Here is an 18448-nt window from a genome sequence, read left to right as displayed (position 1 = left end):
CCATAGTGCCGCCACATTGGCCGAGAAAGTTCGTCCTCCCAACCGAGCCCTTTTTGCTCGTGGAACTGCAAGCTGAACGCGGCAGTTGGAGCGGAGAGAGCGGGCCTGGATGTATCTCGGCAACCGAGCTTTCAGGTAATTTGGGCAGGTGCCATACAGAGATCTAAAGGCCAACGTGAGTGCCTTAAATTTGATTCGGCTGGCTACTGGTAACCAGTGAAGTGAGAGAAGGTGCGGAGAGACCGAATGCTTAAAAGGCATCCGCATTAACAGTCTCGCCGCCGCATTCTGGACCAGTTGCAACCGCTGAATTAGGTACTTCGGTAGGCCCAGATAGAGGCCGTTAGCGTAATCCAGCCTAGATGTCACTGTGGCATGGATTACTGTTTTTCGGAAGCCCTCTGGTAGAAGTCGCAGAATCTTCCGAAGATTCCTCAACTTGCACAGACAGCAACCAACTACTTGCTGGATGTGCGAGGCAAAGGATAAACTGTCTTCCCACCGCACCCCCAGATTTTTGCCGTTTGGCTAGGCGAAGGGACCTGTCCCATCTCCGACGGCCACTAAAGCTCTGAGGGTGGAGGGGAGCCTTTGCCAAAAAAGATCACTTCCGTTTTGTTTGCATTAAGTTTTAACTTGTTTGTGTTCATCCAGCACGCGACGTCTTGGAGACAGCCCTTGAAATTCGAAAAGGACGCCTCCGACACCTCTGAATACGGAAACACCATTTGGGTGTCATCGGCATATGAGATTGCCTTGACCCCCCAATTAGCAATAAACGTAAAAAGTGGAGCCAGGTAGATATTAAGTAATGGTGGGCTAAGTGCCGACCCCTGAGGGACGCCACAGCTGAGGACCTTAGGTGTTGAAGAAACGGTCCCCAGCGCCACCTTCTGTGTTCTCTGAGTCCGATACGACTGTATCCACCCCAGCGCCTGGTCCTGGATGCCTACGTCAGCCAGTCGCTTCAACAGCCTTGCGTGGTCGACCGTATCAAATACAGCCAACAGATCCATGAGCACCAGCATCGCTGAGTCTCCTGAATCCATCGACCACCTCACTGACTCTGCCACCTCAATCAGCGCTGTCTCAGTTCTGAAGCCGGGTCTAAAGCCTGATTGCGTCTCATGCAATATCCTATTTTCTTCAATGAATTTACTTAATTGGCGCTGGATTACTTTCTCAAACATTTTGCCCGGCGCTGCCAACAGAGAAATCGGACGGAGATTACTAAGGTCCGTGGGATCCCCATTTGTTTTTTTCTTTAGCAGGAAGAGGGTGGCATGTTTCCATATCTTCGGGAACACCCCGGAGGAGATGGACATATTCCAGATGTGCTGTATTGTGGGGGGACACAAAGTCAGCCATGGTGCTCCAGAGCTTAGGTGGACAGGGCTCGTCAGGTGACCCTGACTTACAACGACTTAGTTCCTGCATAACCGCTCTCAGAGCTAATGGCGTGTCAGAGGACATTTATGTATAAGCAATAACAAGATGCTTCAGTGTGAATGCTGGTCTCAAGAGCACAGAGCAGGGCACCTCTAACATAACTGCACCTCAGACCTTACCACAGTCTTAAGCGCCCACAGGTGCCCAGAACTGAGAGACGTGAATGGGGTAGTTTTATTCCCCAAAGAATTTTTATTGAGATTTTGTGTTTTAAATCGCTGGTGGATACAGCGTAACAGAGGACAAGGCAAATGATATTGAAATTTTGATATCGATAATGCAGTGCAGTAGGATCAAGTTGCTCGACAGTCGAGACAGGGAAACAATATTGTAAGAGGTGTTTGTCATGGAACCGAAATCCGGACAGCTGTTGATCTGCCGTCAACAACCTCTCAATAAACAGCAGCATGTTCACATGAGGTGCGTAAATGGAGAAGTTGTGGAGAGATGGTCATTTCAGACCAGGACAGTAGAACCTACAGCAGCAGAGTCAAATAAAAATAAACAAAACACTAAACAAACAACAAGAAAACACACAGGTTCAATCACAACCAATTAAACAATCACACAGTGCTTTCAGAAACTAATGGATTTTCCAAGCTCAGCCGGATGACCCTGAAAAGTACCACAGAATGTCTCTAAATACAAGTGTTTAAATAACAGACTATTTTCAAATATGCACATGGTACGCAGGGTCACATTTCACTGGCAGTTCAAAATGTACTTTGTCTGTAAAATTGTTTTCTTAAACGCTGTAATCAACTGTCTGAATAAGCGGCCTCCAACAACACAAAAACAACCTTTTACCCCACAGCTGTATCTGAAATACTAAAATTGGCCTTTGTCATAATAGACTGAAGACAAAATACCCAAACCAATGTCTAAGCAAAATGAATCACACTAAAACTATTTAAGGTGAACAACATGGGGCCCGATGTAGGTAGGGCTTTACCGATCGGTATCGGCCGAAAATACCGATTTTTGGCCCTTACCGATCGGTAAACAGCCATCGAGATGTAGGGGACCAAAAACAGAACGAATCGGATAGAAAACCGATTCGGAATGTGTACCGAATGTGAAAGAATCCGATACGTACATACCGAAAATCGGATATGTAACGAATCGGAAAAACACCGATTCGGTTACAAAGACCGAATCGGTCCATGTACCGAATCGTTAGTGACACCGAATCGGAAAATCACCGATTCGGTCCCACTACCGATTCGTTAGCGACACCGAATCGGAAAATCACCGAATCGGTCCCACTACCGATTCGTTAGCGACACCGAATCGGAAAATCACCGAATCGGTCCCACTACCGATTCGTTAGCGACACCGATTCGGAAAATCACCGATTCGGTCCCACTACCGAATCGGAAAAAATACCGATTCGGACATGATCCGATTCGGAAAACATGCCGATTCGTATAAATCTCCGATCGGGAAATTCCCCGATTCCGACAGTTGGGGAGATGTAGGGAGGCACAGAAACACCGAAATCGGCTCAAAATCGGTAGAATTCACTCGGTATTTACCATGGATTGCAATCAGGTGGTAACCAACTCCAACCCATATAAACAGTCCCAAAATGCATTGCAACTTGCAGGATGGCAGCTTTCTATGTCATTGCGAGGCGGCTACGGCTACAGCAGGAAGGACTGAGGGAATGGCTAAGAAATGAACAGGTCTACAGACAGAGGATAACCCTGTTCATGCTCACTGAGGCTGAGATCCTACAGAGATACAGGCTGGACTCTGACACCATACTTGAGCTCATCAGGGACCTTAAGCCATACTTGGACCACCACACCCCAAGGGCACACGCCATCCCTGCGCACGTCCAGGTGCTATGCAGCCTACACCTGGTAGCGTCTGGCAGCTATCAAAGTGGAGCAGCAGCAGCAGGAGGGGTGAGCCAGAGCAGCCTGTCAAGGTTCTTCCACATATTCCTTGACGCCATGATAGACAGGATGGACCAATACATCTCATTCCCTGCAACCCACGCAGAACTGCTACAAACCAAAGCGGACTTCTACCAGATGGCACACTTTCCCCAAGTCATCGGTTGCATAGATGGCACGCATATTCCGATTTGCCCACCAGCGGACACCGAATACATATACCGCAATCGGAAATCGACACACACCATCAACGTGCAGGTGATCTGCAATGCCAAGTGCACCATCACAGACCTGGTAGCAAAATTTCCAGGGAGTACCCATGACTCCTATATATTCCAACAGAGCGGCATATATGCACGGCTGATGGCTGGCGATTTTGGAGAAGGATACCTCCTAGGTGAGCCACATCATCAGACCCCCATAACACATAGTAGGTAGGTGTAATACATGTATGCATGTGTCTAATGTGACCCCTTTCTCTTCCAGGCGACAGTGCATATGCCCTCCGCTCATTCATACTCACCCCCTACCTCAACCCCTCCACACCCAGCCAAAGGAGGTATAACCGTGCCCACATACGCACCAGGAATGTTGTTGAACGGACCTTTGGCATCTGGAAAAGTAGATTCAGATGCCTGCACAAGAGTGGAGGTGCAAGGCAGTATACCCCCATCACCTGCTGCAAGATCATAGCTGTATGTGCAATGTTACACAACCTTGCGGTCAAGAAGGGCACTGAGGTGGAGTTGTCTGACTACGAGGACTATGACGACGACGAAGCTGTGCCACTGACACAGCCAGCTGGGGCGTGTACGCCATGTGATGGCAGATACAGACGTGAGGAGATCACTGAGAACTATTTCTGACTGAGTACAGATGCAAAGACAGCTAAATGTTGGTTGGAAAATAAACTTTTTAATAGTGATGCACCACAGTTACATCACTGAAGTGCATAAAAAAATGGAGTCTGTCAAAACAAATAAAGTCCAGGCTTCTGGTATGATCACCCCCCCTTGCCAGCCTATTTTTTGGCCCGCTTTCCAGACCCACTGGGGTGTCCCTCGGCCCCCTCCGAATGGCCAGCAGCATCAGCGGAGCGCCTGGTGCTCCTCCTTGGCTCTGATGCAGCGCTGGCCGGGCTGCTGCGGCTGCTGCTGTCACCAGCATCACCCAGGTCCAGGGCAGGATTGGAGGCGGCGTTCGATATTAACATGGCCTCCATGGCCGTGGTGATCTTGGCCATCCCCCTGGTCAGCTCTGCAGTATGCTGACTCTGCACCGACTCCTGATTTGCGCTACGCTGGCACAGCTGTGCAGTCGCCGCTGCAAGGCGGGCCATGGCCCGGTTGAGCACCCGGGCATCCCTCCTGCGCGCAACCTCATGCTCCTCCTGCCTGGCAGAGGAGTGGGTGATGGCAGTGGTCAGCCTGCCCAACCCTGCTGCCACCTCCTTGTTGCTGTCCACAACAGCCTGGAACCCCTTCACCAACTCCCCCATCTGCAGGTTGTGCTGCAGGAGCTGGCGTTGGCAGGCCATGGTGGATCTGGCCTGTTGGCGCTGGATTTTCACCATCTGGCCCTCCAGGCCCAGGAACACACTGCCCTCCCGTGCTGGTGCAGCAGTGGTGGTGGTGGTGGTGGTGGTGGTGGCACGGCGTCTGGCACTGCTGCCTCCGGCCTGCTGAGTGGGCTGGGGTGCCACTGGTGGTGGTGTGGTGCTGGCCGGTCCCGGAGCCCCTGCTCCCAGGACAGGTAGGACGGGTGGCAAGGCCACGGTTGTGGCAGGAGATGTTGTCGGCGGAATGGTCTGCCGTGTTGGGGAGTTGGATGGGGAAAATTCCAAGGGGGGTGAGCTGGGCAGTACTGGGGAGTGCACTGCCTGGAAATCAATCACCAGGACTCCCTCCATTCCAAGCCCTGGGGTGTCTCCTTCCTCATCCTCTTCCTCCTCCTCCTGGCCAGGCTGGCTGGTGCTCGGCCCTGCCACTGCAGTATGTGAAGTCGTAGCTCCCTCTGCTGCCACAGTGGTGCCGCCTGATGGTGCCCCTAGGTACAAAGAAGCATTTGTAAACTGAGTGCCGATGTATTACAGTCAGTACAATTATGGCATTCCACATGTCCTTGCATCTCCTTACACCGTGTCACACTGTTTCCTGTCTTGTGATTCTGCACTGACATATTTGGCTAACTCCTGCTGACTACATGTACCATGATGCTTGTCTCTTGTATGTTGGTGACAGTACAGTGCTGGTGTTTGCCTATGCATTGTGTATAATGGGGAGGTGTCTGGTAGGGTGTGTCATGATGCGCATGCTTCTTACCTGTAGCTGTGGCCATCGCTGTGCTGTCCAGGGTCCCGATCCCTACAATGCTCTCCCTCTCGATGGTGCTGGAGACAATTTCCTCCAGCTCGGTGAGGGGTGGCGCCGGGTTCTTGCCTCCTCCGGTGAGTCCTGCCTGCCTTTGGAGGTCGGCCAGCTTCCTCTTGGTGAGGCTGCGGAGGTCATAGAACCTTTTCTTAAGTTCCTCAATGGACCTGGGGGTGACTCCAGCAGCATTTACCTTCTGGGCGATCTCTGCCCACAATCGCCTCTTGGTGCTGTCTGGCACGTTGAGGGACAGCTTGCCAAAGAGCTGGCGGTGCACCCTCACCACCTCCTCAACCAGCACCTGTAGTTCTGTGGTGGTGAATTTGGGCTTCCTCTTTTGGGAGGACTTCTGGCTTCCTGCCTGATCTGCCATAATCTCTTGCTCCTGCTCAGTCTGCAACCTCCTTCTCCCACTGCTGCTAACTGTGTGTTGGGCTCAGGCAGGCTTTCCAGAAACTTCTAGAAACTTCTTAATTGGCTGCACCTGCCAGGGTTGCCACTCCCTGTTTGGGTGGGGGAGGGGGAGCCACCTCATTGGCTGAATCGCCTATTGCCGAGTCTGGTTTTACCGATTCGGTAAAATCCGAATCGGTAAAATCCGATTCGGTAAAATCCGATTCGGTAAAATCCGATTCGGTATTATCCGAATCGGTAAAAGCCGAATCGGGTCATGCAATGCATTCCTATGGGCTTTTTCGCCATGGGTCTATGATTGCCGAATCGGTTTTTACCGATTCGGCATTTACCGAATCGGTATTCGCCGAATCGGAAATATCCGATTCGGTGGTAGCCGATTCGGTATTTTCCGATTCGTTGTTGGCCGATTCGGTACTTTCCGATTCGGACCGAGCTGAATCGGAACGTACCGAATCTCATTACCGATGCCGACCGAATCGGTCTTCAGTCGGTATTTATTTCCTACATCTCGTTTTCCGATTTCAGAATACCGATTCGGCCCGCCTCGGTATTTTGAAATCGGAAAATCCCGTTTACCTACATCGGGCCCTAAGTCTCTCAGTTTGGACAGTTTGTAGTTAATTTAGGAGTAATCCTTGGAGAAAGCTCCACCAAACACTGCTGCATCATTAATACCTTCAAATGGATTTTGCATCTTACTTTCATGGACAAGAACACATCATTTCTTTATTTCAGAGAAATGAACAAGCTCGGCCTCACTCTTTTCCTGTTGGGGTACATTATTTGCCTCTTTTTTTGCTGCACACTAAAAATGTATACGCGGATTCTTATAATACAACGAAAAAATTAAAATTCTATTTTTTTATTAAGGAAAAACATACGGGTTGAATGAGTCAATCATTGGCAGAGCATGCTCGAGCAGTGGGCACACCACAGTGTTCATTGATTCCTTTAAGAGTCTGACAGTCGCTTAACAAGACCAATTGGCTCCTTTCAATTTTACACAATAGCCTTCTTGAAAATCCTTTGCAGGACACCCTCTTGGCGCTTCCCTCAAATATAAAGCTGTCCAGCGCACTCAGGTCCTCCCGTACCTTCTCCGGGCACTGCAAACCACATTTCTTCATTGCTAAGAAAGTGGTGGTACTCAAGAAAGGTGCACCACTGTATATGACCCGTACCATATCACAAAGTCAATATTACAAATTCTCGAAGTTTGCTGCATCGGGTGCAGCCATTATCTGTCATTCACCTGAAGTGCTGCCCTTCCCCAATCTGATCTCTTGCAAAAACCCTTTTATTTTACTTAGCACTTTATTTTTCAAGATTCTTGCTCAGTTTTTCATGTGGATTCTATTCTATATCTTTAAAATATAAGACCCTTTTGAATGTTATAAAAGACATTCATTATTCTCAAAAAGTATATAGCAGAGAGACTGTTCAATAAGACAAAGCATGACAGAAAAAGAGAATATAATTTAATTTGGAATTAGGAAGTCCGCAAGGAAACCAACGTGAATCATGCCAAATGTGGGCATCAATTAAATCACCACCATCACCAAGTCATTTTCACATATGGACCCAGGCAAGTGCCCATCCCATCGCACCCCGCTCTCTCTTCCATCCCTCCTTTTGCCCAGAACCTCCAGTAGACCTCACTCCTGCAATTTTCCCTTCTCTACTGTAAACCACAACCCCAATACTATATTCATGTTCCACCTTTCCATGAACCATATCCCTTTGCTCTACCTAAACCACCCAGCTTGTATATTACACCACTGCTTTGTCGCTCAATTTCCACTATCCACACTGCTTACATACAAACAAAAAAATAAGATTTATCTACAGCTCATGGAACAACAGTTTTCAGGCATACAATAAGTGGGAGAGAGGACTTGTTTTCCCTCGCAAACGGAATGTGCATTCCTGCAATGATGTCCAGTCTCCTCTCTTCCAACAAGGCTGAAAGTATAATGTTCCTCCCGAACTAACAATGGCTGCTGTGTAACAGGGAGGATAGATAGGGAGGGTGCAGCGGCTTTGGACGAATCATCACTCTCACCACCTTAGAAAGCCCTTTCTCTGCCTACCCATTGCAACTCAATTTCCTAAATAATTTTCAGCATTTGGAAAGCCACCAGGACCTGTGGCCTTTATTTGGGTTTTGTGCTTTCCAACAGTCTGAATTATTAAATTGATGTAATTGCAAAATCCGTTTATATTAGCTATGAACCCAGTCTCATGAGAAAAGACTGGATTGCCTTAGTATGGTATAAATCTATTAGCTATAGGACAAAGTATTTTGCTAATCCCAACACTTGGTACAATATAAAATGTGAAGTTAAATTACTCTTTAGGGTTTTGGCTGCCATTAAGCAAAGCTGTGTACCTTATTTGTGTTACCATGCCTGCTGCAAGAGGGTAGGGTGAATATTTCATCCATATAGGTGCCTCGTGCCATAATACTCAGCCAGCCGTTAAAAAACCAAAAAGTACCACAAGTGTCCAAAAACAAACAATTCATTATACACACTACAGACGATCATAGATAGCTGTATTTGCAAAAACATTAAATTGTAGGAAAAAATTGTGTAATGGCGGGCTCGGTTCATACTGTCATTGCTTATATTAGCTTGAATGTTTTGGTACTGAAAACATATTTCAAGTGGCCTCCTAAGTTTACTGAAACCGGCACAGAGCCTGAAATGATTTCCAATCTGATTGCTTCCTAAAACCCTTACTTGTGAGAAGAACATCATGTTTATATTTACTTACATCAAATAATCACTGAAATACAAACTTCCAGGCATAACAACAAAAATGTCCTAGTGTGTAGAGTAGGACACAAATCCTTGACAACGCAGGAAATGTGTGGCGAGTTCCCATGAGGGATCCAAAGTTGCTATGAGGCTATCTCAACACCAGATTTTAAGCTAGCCACTCACTATGTAAAGGACTGCTATTTAGGGTCATATGTGGATGTACGCTATGCGGGCATCCTGAAAATGTAGCAAGGCTCCAGACATCATTGCCAACCCTAGATTACAGCAAACTCACAGCCACCACCAGTATACGTTGAATATACTCACAAACCTTTACATAAAATGAAACACACGTTCAGGAATGAGACTCTGGCTAGATAGTTCACTCTGAAACACGGAAAGTTATACATAACGCACGAGGAAGCCAATCACCACAAACAAGCCTGCCGTCAAAGAGAATTCCGTGTCTTGCTGGACATTTTCCTAAGTTGAAAGAAAATTTTTCAAATACCATGATCTGTCCCATGGACTGAGTCTGTAAAAATATTGACAAATGGTCAGTGCTCAGAGAAGACACCAGAGCACAATATCTTTTGTACCCCACAGACTCAAAATACAACTCTGGGAAAACTCCAGATAAACTCGCCTCAGAGGGCAAAACTCATGTTGGCCAGAACATCTTTTAGCACCAAAGCTATACCATACTTTACTACTGCATCGATCCACGCAACCTCTGACATGAAAGCACCTGGACCTTTCATTGACTCAATAATGTACAAATCAGCCTTAATCACACCGGCTCCATGGTTTAACGAGTTGATTGCTTCTTTTTCCATACATGTCCTAAATAACAAATACTGAATAGTAACTTTCACTATAATATAGGCCAATTCTCTTTAAAGGGGAAACATCCTTTACAACGCAACTTTTACAACGCACTACCATTACGACGCAACTTTTACAACGAAAGTCATTACAACGAATTGCGCTGGAGGGCGCTCTAGGATAGGGAATAGTTTAATTACTATCCAACATCTTCCCTACTATCCACGGGGACTGGAGTTGGAATAGTAAACTAAACTATTCACTATCCGGCGCCCCCCAACGCAAGTCGTTGTAACGACTTGCGTTGTAAAAGTTGCGCCGTAATGGCATGCGTTGTAAAAGCATGCGTTGTAATGACATACATCCCTTTAACGTGATGTCACATGCAGTGATAAGACTCCCTGGGACGTCACTTGATATGTTGTTTATTGACACACTATTTTTATGGTGTGTACCATGAGGTGACAGCTAAAAATACTGATCACTGAATGGGTCATTGCTAGCACGTCTCAGCTGCTACAAGCTCGCTGCTAGACCACCCAAGCAGTTGTCATTATGCTGGAAGGAGAGATGGCCACTTTCTTTTCTCTTTTAAGGGTGAAACATAAACAAAACGTTTTCCTGCCATGTAAGCAAAGTACATAAAAACATGTTCACTTCAAGGGTGCTCAAAAGTATAAAATAACCAGCCCCAATATAATTTTAAAACCCACATATACACCTCGTTCATGCAAACAATTTTCTGAAAGAAAAGGCTTCTCCAGATTTTCAACAAACCTCTCGCAGTTTTCAGAGCAAAATTTCTTTGTGGAAGTTGGTTTAAGAAAACAAAACTGTCTTTAATCTACATGCTTTGGTTAATTAAAAAAGTTGTTTATGTTCCACTTTGCCAGTAATCGGAAGGTGAATGTTGACTTTGCTGGAGATTTCACTAATGTTTGTTTTTATTGCCAATGGGGATGGGGTGGGGCGGGGAAGTGGTTAATGGCCTTTCATTGCTTTTATGGCTGAACCCGCCCAGTCATGTAATTACTGCCTTTGTGGCAGGAAATGTTAAGAGGGAGGAGCATCCGAACAATACAATAGTCTCTGAAAGAGAGCATGGCATTTTGCTGAAGGCCAGGTGAGTCACACCCACTGCACGTGGTGCAAATGTGACGTGTAAATGACTGCCAGTCAAAAAGGACCTGAAAAGTGCACGGAATGAGGATGAAAACTGAGAATAGGCCTGGCAGAAAGTTCTGTGTACTTAAAATGGCCTAAACAGGGAGGGGCTTGGTAAATCAAGGAGGGTTAAATTATATTACAGGAGATTTTATAGTATTGTGGCGAGGTTACCTCTTTAATTAGCCTGATAGTATTTGTTACTAGCTAGTGTGTAATTCTCCTTATGTAACGTACTTGGTTCTATTTTAAAGCGTTCTGACACCTTTGGGTAAAGACAGCGCTATATAAAAATGCATTAAATAAATATGAAGGGGGAAGTTAGAGTCCACTCCCCAGAGGGTGGAACTAGAGTGCCATTTGGAGTAGGTAGTAAGTTTGGAGAGGGCCTCAAATTTAAAGCTGTATTTTTTTTGCCAATTAATAAAGTTGGAATTATACAATGGGCCATAAATGGTGAAGAGGGACAAGGGCTCTTTCGAATTCAGAGAATGCCTAGTGGAAGTTTTGGTGGGAGGGAAAAAGAGATACAAGAGGAGAAAACTATAAAAGAAAGGCTGTAGTACGTTACTGAAAGTGCATATTCTAGTGGTGTGTGGATGAGAGATGTAAACAGGGAAAAACAAGGCAAGGTGTTAAAAGTGCATTGGCATTTCAAATAATGTACTGCGGGTGGTACTTTATCCAATATTCAAATTGAGAGGTAGCGACGGCAGACAAAAAGTTACTCAATCAGTTCAATACCAAAGTGCGTGATTAGCAATTACAGGAAAATAACATTGGCCCAGTGCTTTCCGCTATATGTGAAATGTCAAAAATTACTAAAAATGGAAGGAGTCAAAACCCTTGTAACAACTGCACTAATTCACCTAATTGTTAATGTTTTCAACAGACACCAATGAATGAACTTATAGGGAAATAAATGTACTCATGCGGACCCTCCGCCACTAACTAATTACATTTAGTGTTTCAAGCTGGCAAGAAAATGGCGTACAGCCTACCAAGAAAATAACGCATTGCACATAACAAACCTATGTGGCTTAAAGCAATTAATTGCGCTACCAGTCACTTAATTTTCTTTACCTAAACCAAATGGAATGAAAAGACCAGAAAATAATAGTTTGTCAGAGAAAAAGACAAATACTGGAAAGATGCAGTGTGCAGTGGGTTTTGAGTCACTTGTGATTTTGATGAAGATTCTCTAAAGGTTTGTACATACCAAAGCATCCAGATGAAAAAATATAAGCACAAAGTATCTAAAACAAAAACAAGATATTTTTAAGATTTTGAGGGCAACGACCTGAATGCTAAGAAGCCTCAGAATCCACAAACCGCTTCCTCTTGGAATGCATCTTCTGTGTAACGCTGCACTGCAGCCAAGAGTAACTGCTCTTCTCAGTGTAGTCCACATGTCCACACAGACCTGCCACATGGACATGTAAGTATTTTCACCTAAGCAACACAGCATGCTGGTGCCACAGTGATTAACACTTTGAGAATGTATCCAGGTCACTCACGTCTTTGAGGTAAAGTGAAAGAACTGCAGCTGAAGGGTGTCCAGACACATCTATAAATGTGTAAATTCTGTTCATTATTATAAGGACAGTTAAATAACAAATCCTTGACTAGAACAACTGTGAACGCCACTGACAAAGGGAACTGTCTACCTGAATCAGTCAACTCTAGCCAGCACAAATACAAGTAGGTAGTAAGAATACAGTTTATTAGTTCTTAGGGGATATGACTTCTCTACTGGCCACCATACAAACTGCTTAAAAGAAGCACTGCTAAGGTATATATCATGTAATCAGAGAATACCAGACCTTCAAATGTAAGCTTCACAGACATATGGTCTCATAACAGCCAGCTGATGGCACTCTAAACTTCACCTCCTAACCCAGAAAGAAACCCAAATGCGACATAATTCTCTCCCTATGTAGAGCCACACAGTGGGGCACAAAGTGTACCATGTCATGAACAAAACCACTTTAAATTTCGTGTGAATCTGAAGGCCTGGCTGTTCTAGAACCAGCTTAGCTTCTTCCAGTCAGTGGACACCCCACATGCATCTTAAGCTTCTTTTATTTTGCAATCACACACTCATGGCATGCAGAAAAAAACAAGTAACAAACACCCCTTGTTTATGGCATGAAATCAAACTAACATGAGAGTTTTTGACTGCACCGTTATTTCAGATTACAAGTTCAGATTGACAGCTACAGCGTAGTTTATATACAGTTTGATTACATGGTTTCGGTTCTAAGACAATTGTTATGTGTCCTATGTTTCATACTGCACAAGTACATTCATTCATGCACACAATGGAAACCAATATCTCCTCCAAGCGCCACTTGAGGCTCATCAGAGGCACAGCGTAGACTAACGCACTGTGACACTTCCCGCTGCTGTGTCTTGTCTCAAGGTACATTGTGAACTTCAGCGCCCTCGGCTCTCACTCCAGCAACCTCGACATCAACCACAGAGCAAAACAGAGGGGCTCACACTTTCGTATGTCTCGAACTAGAGATCACAGCAAAAATGAGTCACATTGAAATGCGACCACTTCCTTTGCTTGATCTAGTTTCACCAGGTATTATTGTGGGACGGTTTAGACAGCCCTAGTTTGAAACAGAAATGTCCCTTCTCCAAAAAATCCTTCAAACATGTTCAAGACGCTAACTTGGCTTTCACTGTTCAGTGAGCGACCTTCAGAATCCGAGAATCCCGATTCCTAGAAAAGTAAAAAGACAAACAAGCGGAATGTGCAACATGACAAGGATAAGGTGTGCCACAAGGAGACGAGGCGTGACACTGCAGCACGGGCAATAGGCCCAGACCTGCTTTGCACTGAAACAAAACACAAGAAAATGAAAACATTTTCATGAATCACCTGGGAACACGGGTTACAATGTCTGCTTGCAAAGATATCTTTCTTCACATTACTTATTCACATGACTGGCAACAGGACAAAATAACTAGAATTAGGCCAAGAGAGCTATGCTTTGCATGCAGCAACCCTCTTGTTTATCCTGCATGATGGCCGGTTTCTGCAAAGTCTCCTCCTAATAGAACTGTCACTCAGGGATAAAAGGCCTTTGACATTGAACACAACCTACCCATTAATCCTACATCAGCTCTGTATCGTCCAAGTCATTTGAAGGAGCTTGCGCAAATTCTCTATAACAGATCACTGAAACTATAAATATATTCCTTTTTAGAAAAATGCTGCTATATGAAAAATGTAAACATTGTTTCACTTACTCTTATATCATTACAATTGCTTCCACCCGATGCATGCATGACACTACTAAGCTCTGTGGTAGGCCCAAATATGTAAGAAACATTGCAGAGAAAGCAGGTATGATATTGTGTGAGCTTGAATCTGACCATCACTCCATTCAGCATGCATGGAATGCAGCTCAGCACCTGCCACAGGAGGCTCTGCGTGAATTTGCCCTGGCACTTGCCTGATTGGGGTCTGTGGCCCTGAAGACATGACATGCCATCTCCGATTCAGGGTTGTCCGGCTGAGCCTTAATCAGGTACGCAAAGTAGGTGAGGTCCGTGCTGTTGTGGATGAAGCGCGAGATGTGCTGGGCCTTATGCTCAAATATGAAGACTGCCGGGCTTGTCACACTGCACGCCACAGGGACACAACGAAGGTGAGGGATGCCCAGCAGCAGTTGCACCTCACGACTTGGGGCGCTGCACCCAGGCAACTCCTGCCTCTCACTTCGGCGCCGGATCTCTGCCATCAGCCAGGGAAGCATTGGCAGCGTGGTCCTCCGATCCAGCGAAGACCATCCCACATACCAGAGCCTGAACTTCTTGTCCGTTGGTTTGTTTGGTGTCTCCTCTTCTTGCTGCAGAGGATGGAACAGATCCGCACAACTGGTTCGACTCTCCATGGTTAAACCCCCCTTCTAAAAGAAAACATAGGAAAATCGGTTTTAATTCAAGAGTGCTGATACAATGAAGTCTCTGCATGCTCAGAAACAAATGTGCCCTAAAATCAGTGTTCATGTAATGCAACGCTATATGCAACTCTAAAAAGACAGCCGACAAAACAAAAAAGGCGCATCCAACATTGGTCCAGAAGGGTCAGCGCCATGGTACCAATGTGGTATCAATTTGCTTGCATTGGATCCAAGTGGGTTGATTTACATGCGCTGCTCTGAAACACGTGGCCAATTCTGGGCACTGGTTTTACACGTTTATACTTTCATTTTGCGATGTAGCTTTAGGGGGGAATACTCATGTCAAGAGGGAGAGGGTATCAGGCATGCTGTGTGTTTTTTTTAAGGAATTTTAATATGCTATGTTTGGCAGCGAGTTCACTACAACCACAAACATGGATGGTGTTTCACTTTATTTTCCACTGTGACTAAATAAAACCACGTTGTCAAGAACACTTATAGCATTTTACTGCCTACATTATATTGTCAATACACATTTTGCTGTACTGCAGGAACATCTCTGCCCAAAACTCATATTTGAGTGACACAGCCTAGATATTTTAACAATCCCAACTGACCACCAGAAAACAATGAGTCCAGCAAACATATATTTGCAAAGCAGACCTTTGTACCACAGGAATTCCCCAGTACAGACATAATTGTGCCAAGATAGATATGTCCAATACAGAGGTATTTGTGTCACAGTGTTGAAAGGCATTCAACAGACAGTTAATTAGCAAGGGGAGACACCTTTTTTTGCTATAAATATCAGTCATTCCTCAGGTTTATTTGGTGATCTGGTGCTCTTATAACAGTGACAATCGTCTGGCACAGGACATCACCTCAATGGTTCCAGGAGACTGACCATACAAGCAGCAAAAGGCTGCCCGCCAAACAAGGTGAAGCGCTAAACAATACTTAGCCTAAAATACTTGTACTGGAATTGCTCATGAACGGAAGGTCTCTTTTAGCAGGCAACCACCTGGCAACGTTGTTACCTGCAGCAAGCTTCCATTTTGTCCATAGTGGGCTCCTGCTAATGAAGGGAGCTACTGGAAAGAACTAAAACACATGCAAGAAGATCAGGCTGACAGGAAATTAGGGGACGCCTGACACACCGTAACATAAGATGGGCCAGGTTAGGACAGCCACTTCATATCATCACAGACTCTGTGTTTCTGGTCATGAGCTGAAGATATACTGTCAATAATGTAATGGAATGAGGTGGCGCCCTAGGCCATCTTCACAGGAATATGGATGCAGGGTTAATGTGCATAGCAACTTACGTGGTGGTGGTGTGAGTGCATAAAACCCAAAAGGACTTGGAGTGACGTTAAAGCACAGAGGATAAATCAGACACATGAGTGGTTAGGCACACAGTGAATTAGTGCAGAGGTGGTACAGGTGGCATACAGTGAAGTATAGTATATCAATCACATGGATGCCAGGTACACGATGAATAAGGGTACATAAGCTAGACGAATGGAAGAAATGCGAGTTTGGTTGCTCAACACACGCACACGGCAGAGGAAAGAAGAAAATATGGTGCTGACACTTTCCTTGGTTTTAATATTTTACAGCAGTGACATTTTGACTGCAGCTTCGTTTAGGGGAATATCAGATATATAACAAAAGACAACACTCTTTCACTGCAACCACGCCACTCAAACAGGCATCTAATACCTCTGACCTTTCTAGGGAGCAAGACAGTATAATTAACCTAGGGCTTGTCGGTCATATGTTTACATCCCCGCAGGATCAACTCAATATTTTTCACAACAGGTGTCCATAAAACAAGTACCGCAGATTTGGGAAATAGCACCTACTATTCACATTCACAGAGACAATTCAGCAGATGGAGTGAGTTATGTAGAAAGGTATGATAACTTAACTATAAAGCTAATGTCAAGCCACTTTTGTTTTCCACTTTAATGCCGCCTTACACTAACTTTCTCCAAGCCTAGTACTTTTAGTTTGGACTTATGGCAAAAGAAATAATGCATCCGCCCAGGCATTGGAGTTATAAAGACATCACCCTCAACAACCACCAATCACAGTAAGAAACAGTGATGTAACTTTAATTAACAACCATTTATGGCGAATAGCTCTCCAGAAACGTGCAAGCATTCCCAGTTGTGTTTTTCACCTCTCTATTTATAATGGTCTCACGTGGCACATGCAAAGTGCTAATGGCTAAAAAAAATGTAGCGGTGACATTTTATATGGAAATCCTTAGAATGATCATAAGAAGCCGGGAAATAAAACAATCTGCACAACATCACACAGCGCATGAAGGGGCTGGGTCAGGCCTTGAACACTAAAATAATCTAACACTTTTGCCTAGGAGGGAATACTCCTTCCAGTACTCAATTCTTCTTTACCACATCACGAAATTCACTAGGAAAACGAACTTAAAATTGGTTAATGAGAATTTTCCCCAAAAGGCAGTGCACTTCTGCTGTACAAAACTAGTGTTGGATCGCAGCTCTAAAAAGTATTTTCCTAAGCTACAGTCTTCCCTAGTGATCTGCAGATACTATGCAGTTCCTGGACAACAGTCTCTTCGTCTGTGAAAATCGAACACATGGCATTGCATTTATTTTCAATGGAGGCAATACAAAGAAAAATGTACGAAATAAAACATACATTACGGTTTTAAGCATGCATAACATTTTTCTAAAAAGCTGCAGTACGTATTTCCTGGTTACCAATTAATAAAACTGCAGTGTATTAACCGTGAAGCAGCCGCCCTCGGCACCACTTTGCTCCATGTGCAGTTTGGTCTGCCCCACGCATTACCAGGAGAATGGGCTTCTGAAACAAGAGACAGAGCAGCTGCACTCAACGCAAGACAGATCCTCCCCCTCGCAGCCCATGCCTGCAGCCTGGACCACCTTCCCTGCAAACCCCTGCAGGGCACGCATGACAGGCAGTGCCCGTGACGTGACAGGAAATACTCACAGAGTCCATGCTCGGCAACTTTAACAACTCTTCATCGTAGCCTCAGCTGTGCAGCTGCTTCTTGAGAGCCAGCAGCAACATGCAGGACAGCACAGCTCTCCCAATCTCCAGAGCCCGCCCACCGTCATGTGACGTGTTCCATGACGGCTTCGAGTAAACATCAGAGAGTGCGTCGTTTGTGTCAATAGTCTCATCATGTGCGCGAGAGAGACACCTAGTGACGATAGCTTGACTGGCAGTAGAATTTTTACGAGCCTCTGTGAGCAATAGAGAAATCATATTGGGTCAATTTTGTTTTAAAACTAATTCCCATTGGCGTCGTGTAACCCCAGCTTTCACAGCCTGAGCGGCGGTGGTGTTGACACCTATTATTTATGAGCCCGTTCTGTCTGCAGCTCTGCAAAAAACGCTCTTACAAAAGCAAATGGAAAACCTTAAATTAACCAAGGTCAGGGTTGGGAAGCCAATCACAGTACAAGTCGCCCGAAAGGTGAGAAGATGAGAGAAAGAGATGGAAAGAGTGTGCAGGAGTGTAGCTTCAATTGATGCAGCAGGCGATGTGGGGCCCAGAGGCCAAAGCTGAGCACTGAACCCTATTTACTTCTGCATTTTATCTTCCAAATAGCAGCCTGGGGACCATTTCC

General features: G+C 45.3%; 1 protein-coding gene across 2 annotated transcripts in view; it reads right to left on the bottom strand.

Moving 5' to 3' along the window:
* Positions 1–17918, bottom strand: part of TBC1D4 (TBC1 domain family member 4) — a 664791-nt gene extending 646873 nt beyond the window's left edge. For both annotated transcript variants that reach the window (XM_086934887.1, XM_086934888.1), the window contains exons 1-2: positions 17805–17918; positions 14355–14810 (exon numbers count right to left, since the gene is read on the bottom strand). In XM_086934887.1, the coding sequence (XP_086791013.1) occupies positions 14355–14810; positions 17805–17813 (465 nt within the window). In that variant the 5' untranslated portion in view covers positions 17814–17918. The remainder of the gene's footprint in view (positions 1–14354; positions 14811–17804) is intronic.
* Between the last annotated feature and the right edge of the window lie 530 nt (positions 17919–18448).

Source organism: Lissotriton vulgaris, chromosome 8 (assembly GCF_964263255.1).
Source record: "Lissotriton vulgaris chromosome 8, aLisVul1.2, whole genome shotgun sequence".
NCBI classification, from domain to species: domain Eukaryota; kingdom Metazoa; phylum Chordata; class Amphibia; order Caudata; family Salamandridae; genus Lissotriton; species Lissotriton vulgaris.
Note: the sequence above shows the minus strand (reverse complement) of the source record. Positions and strands in the feature narration are given on the sequence as shown.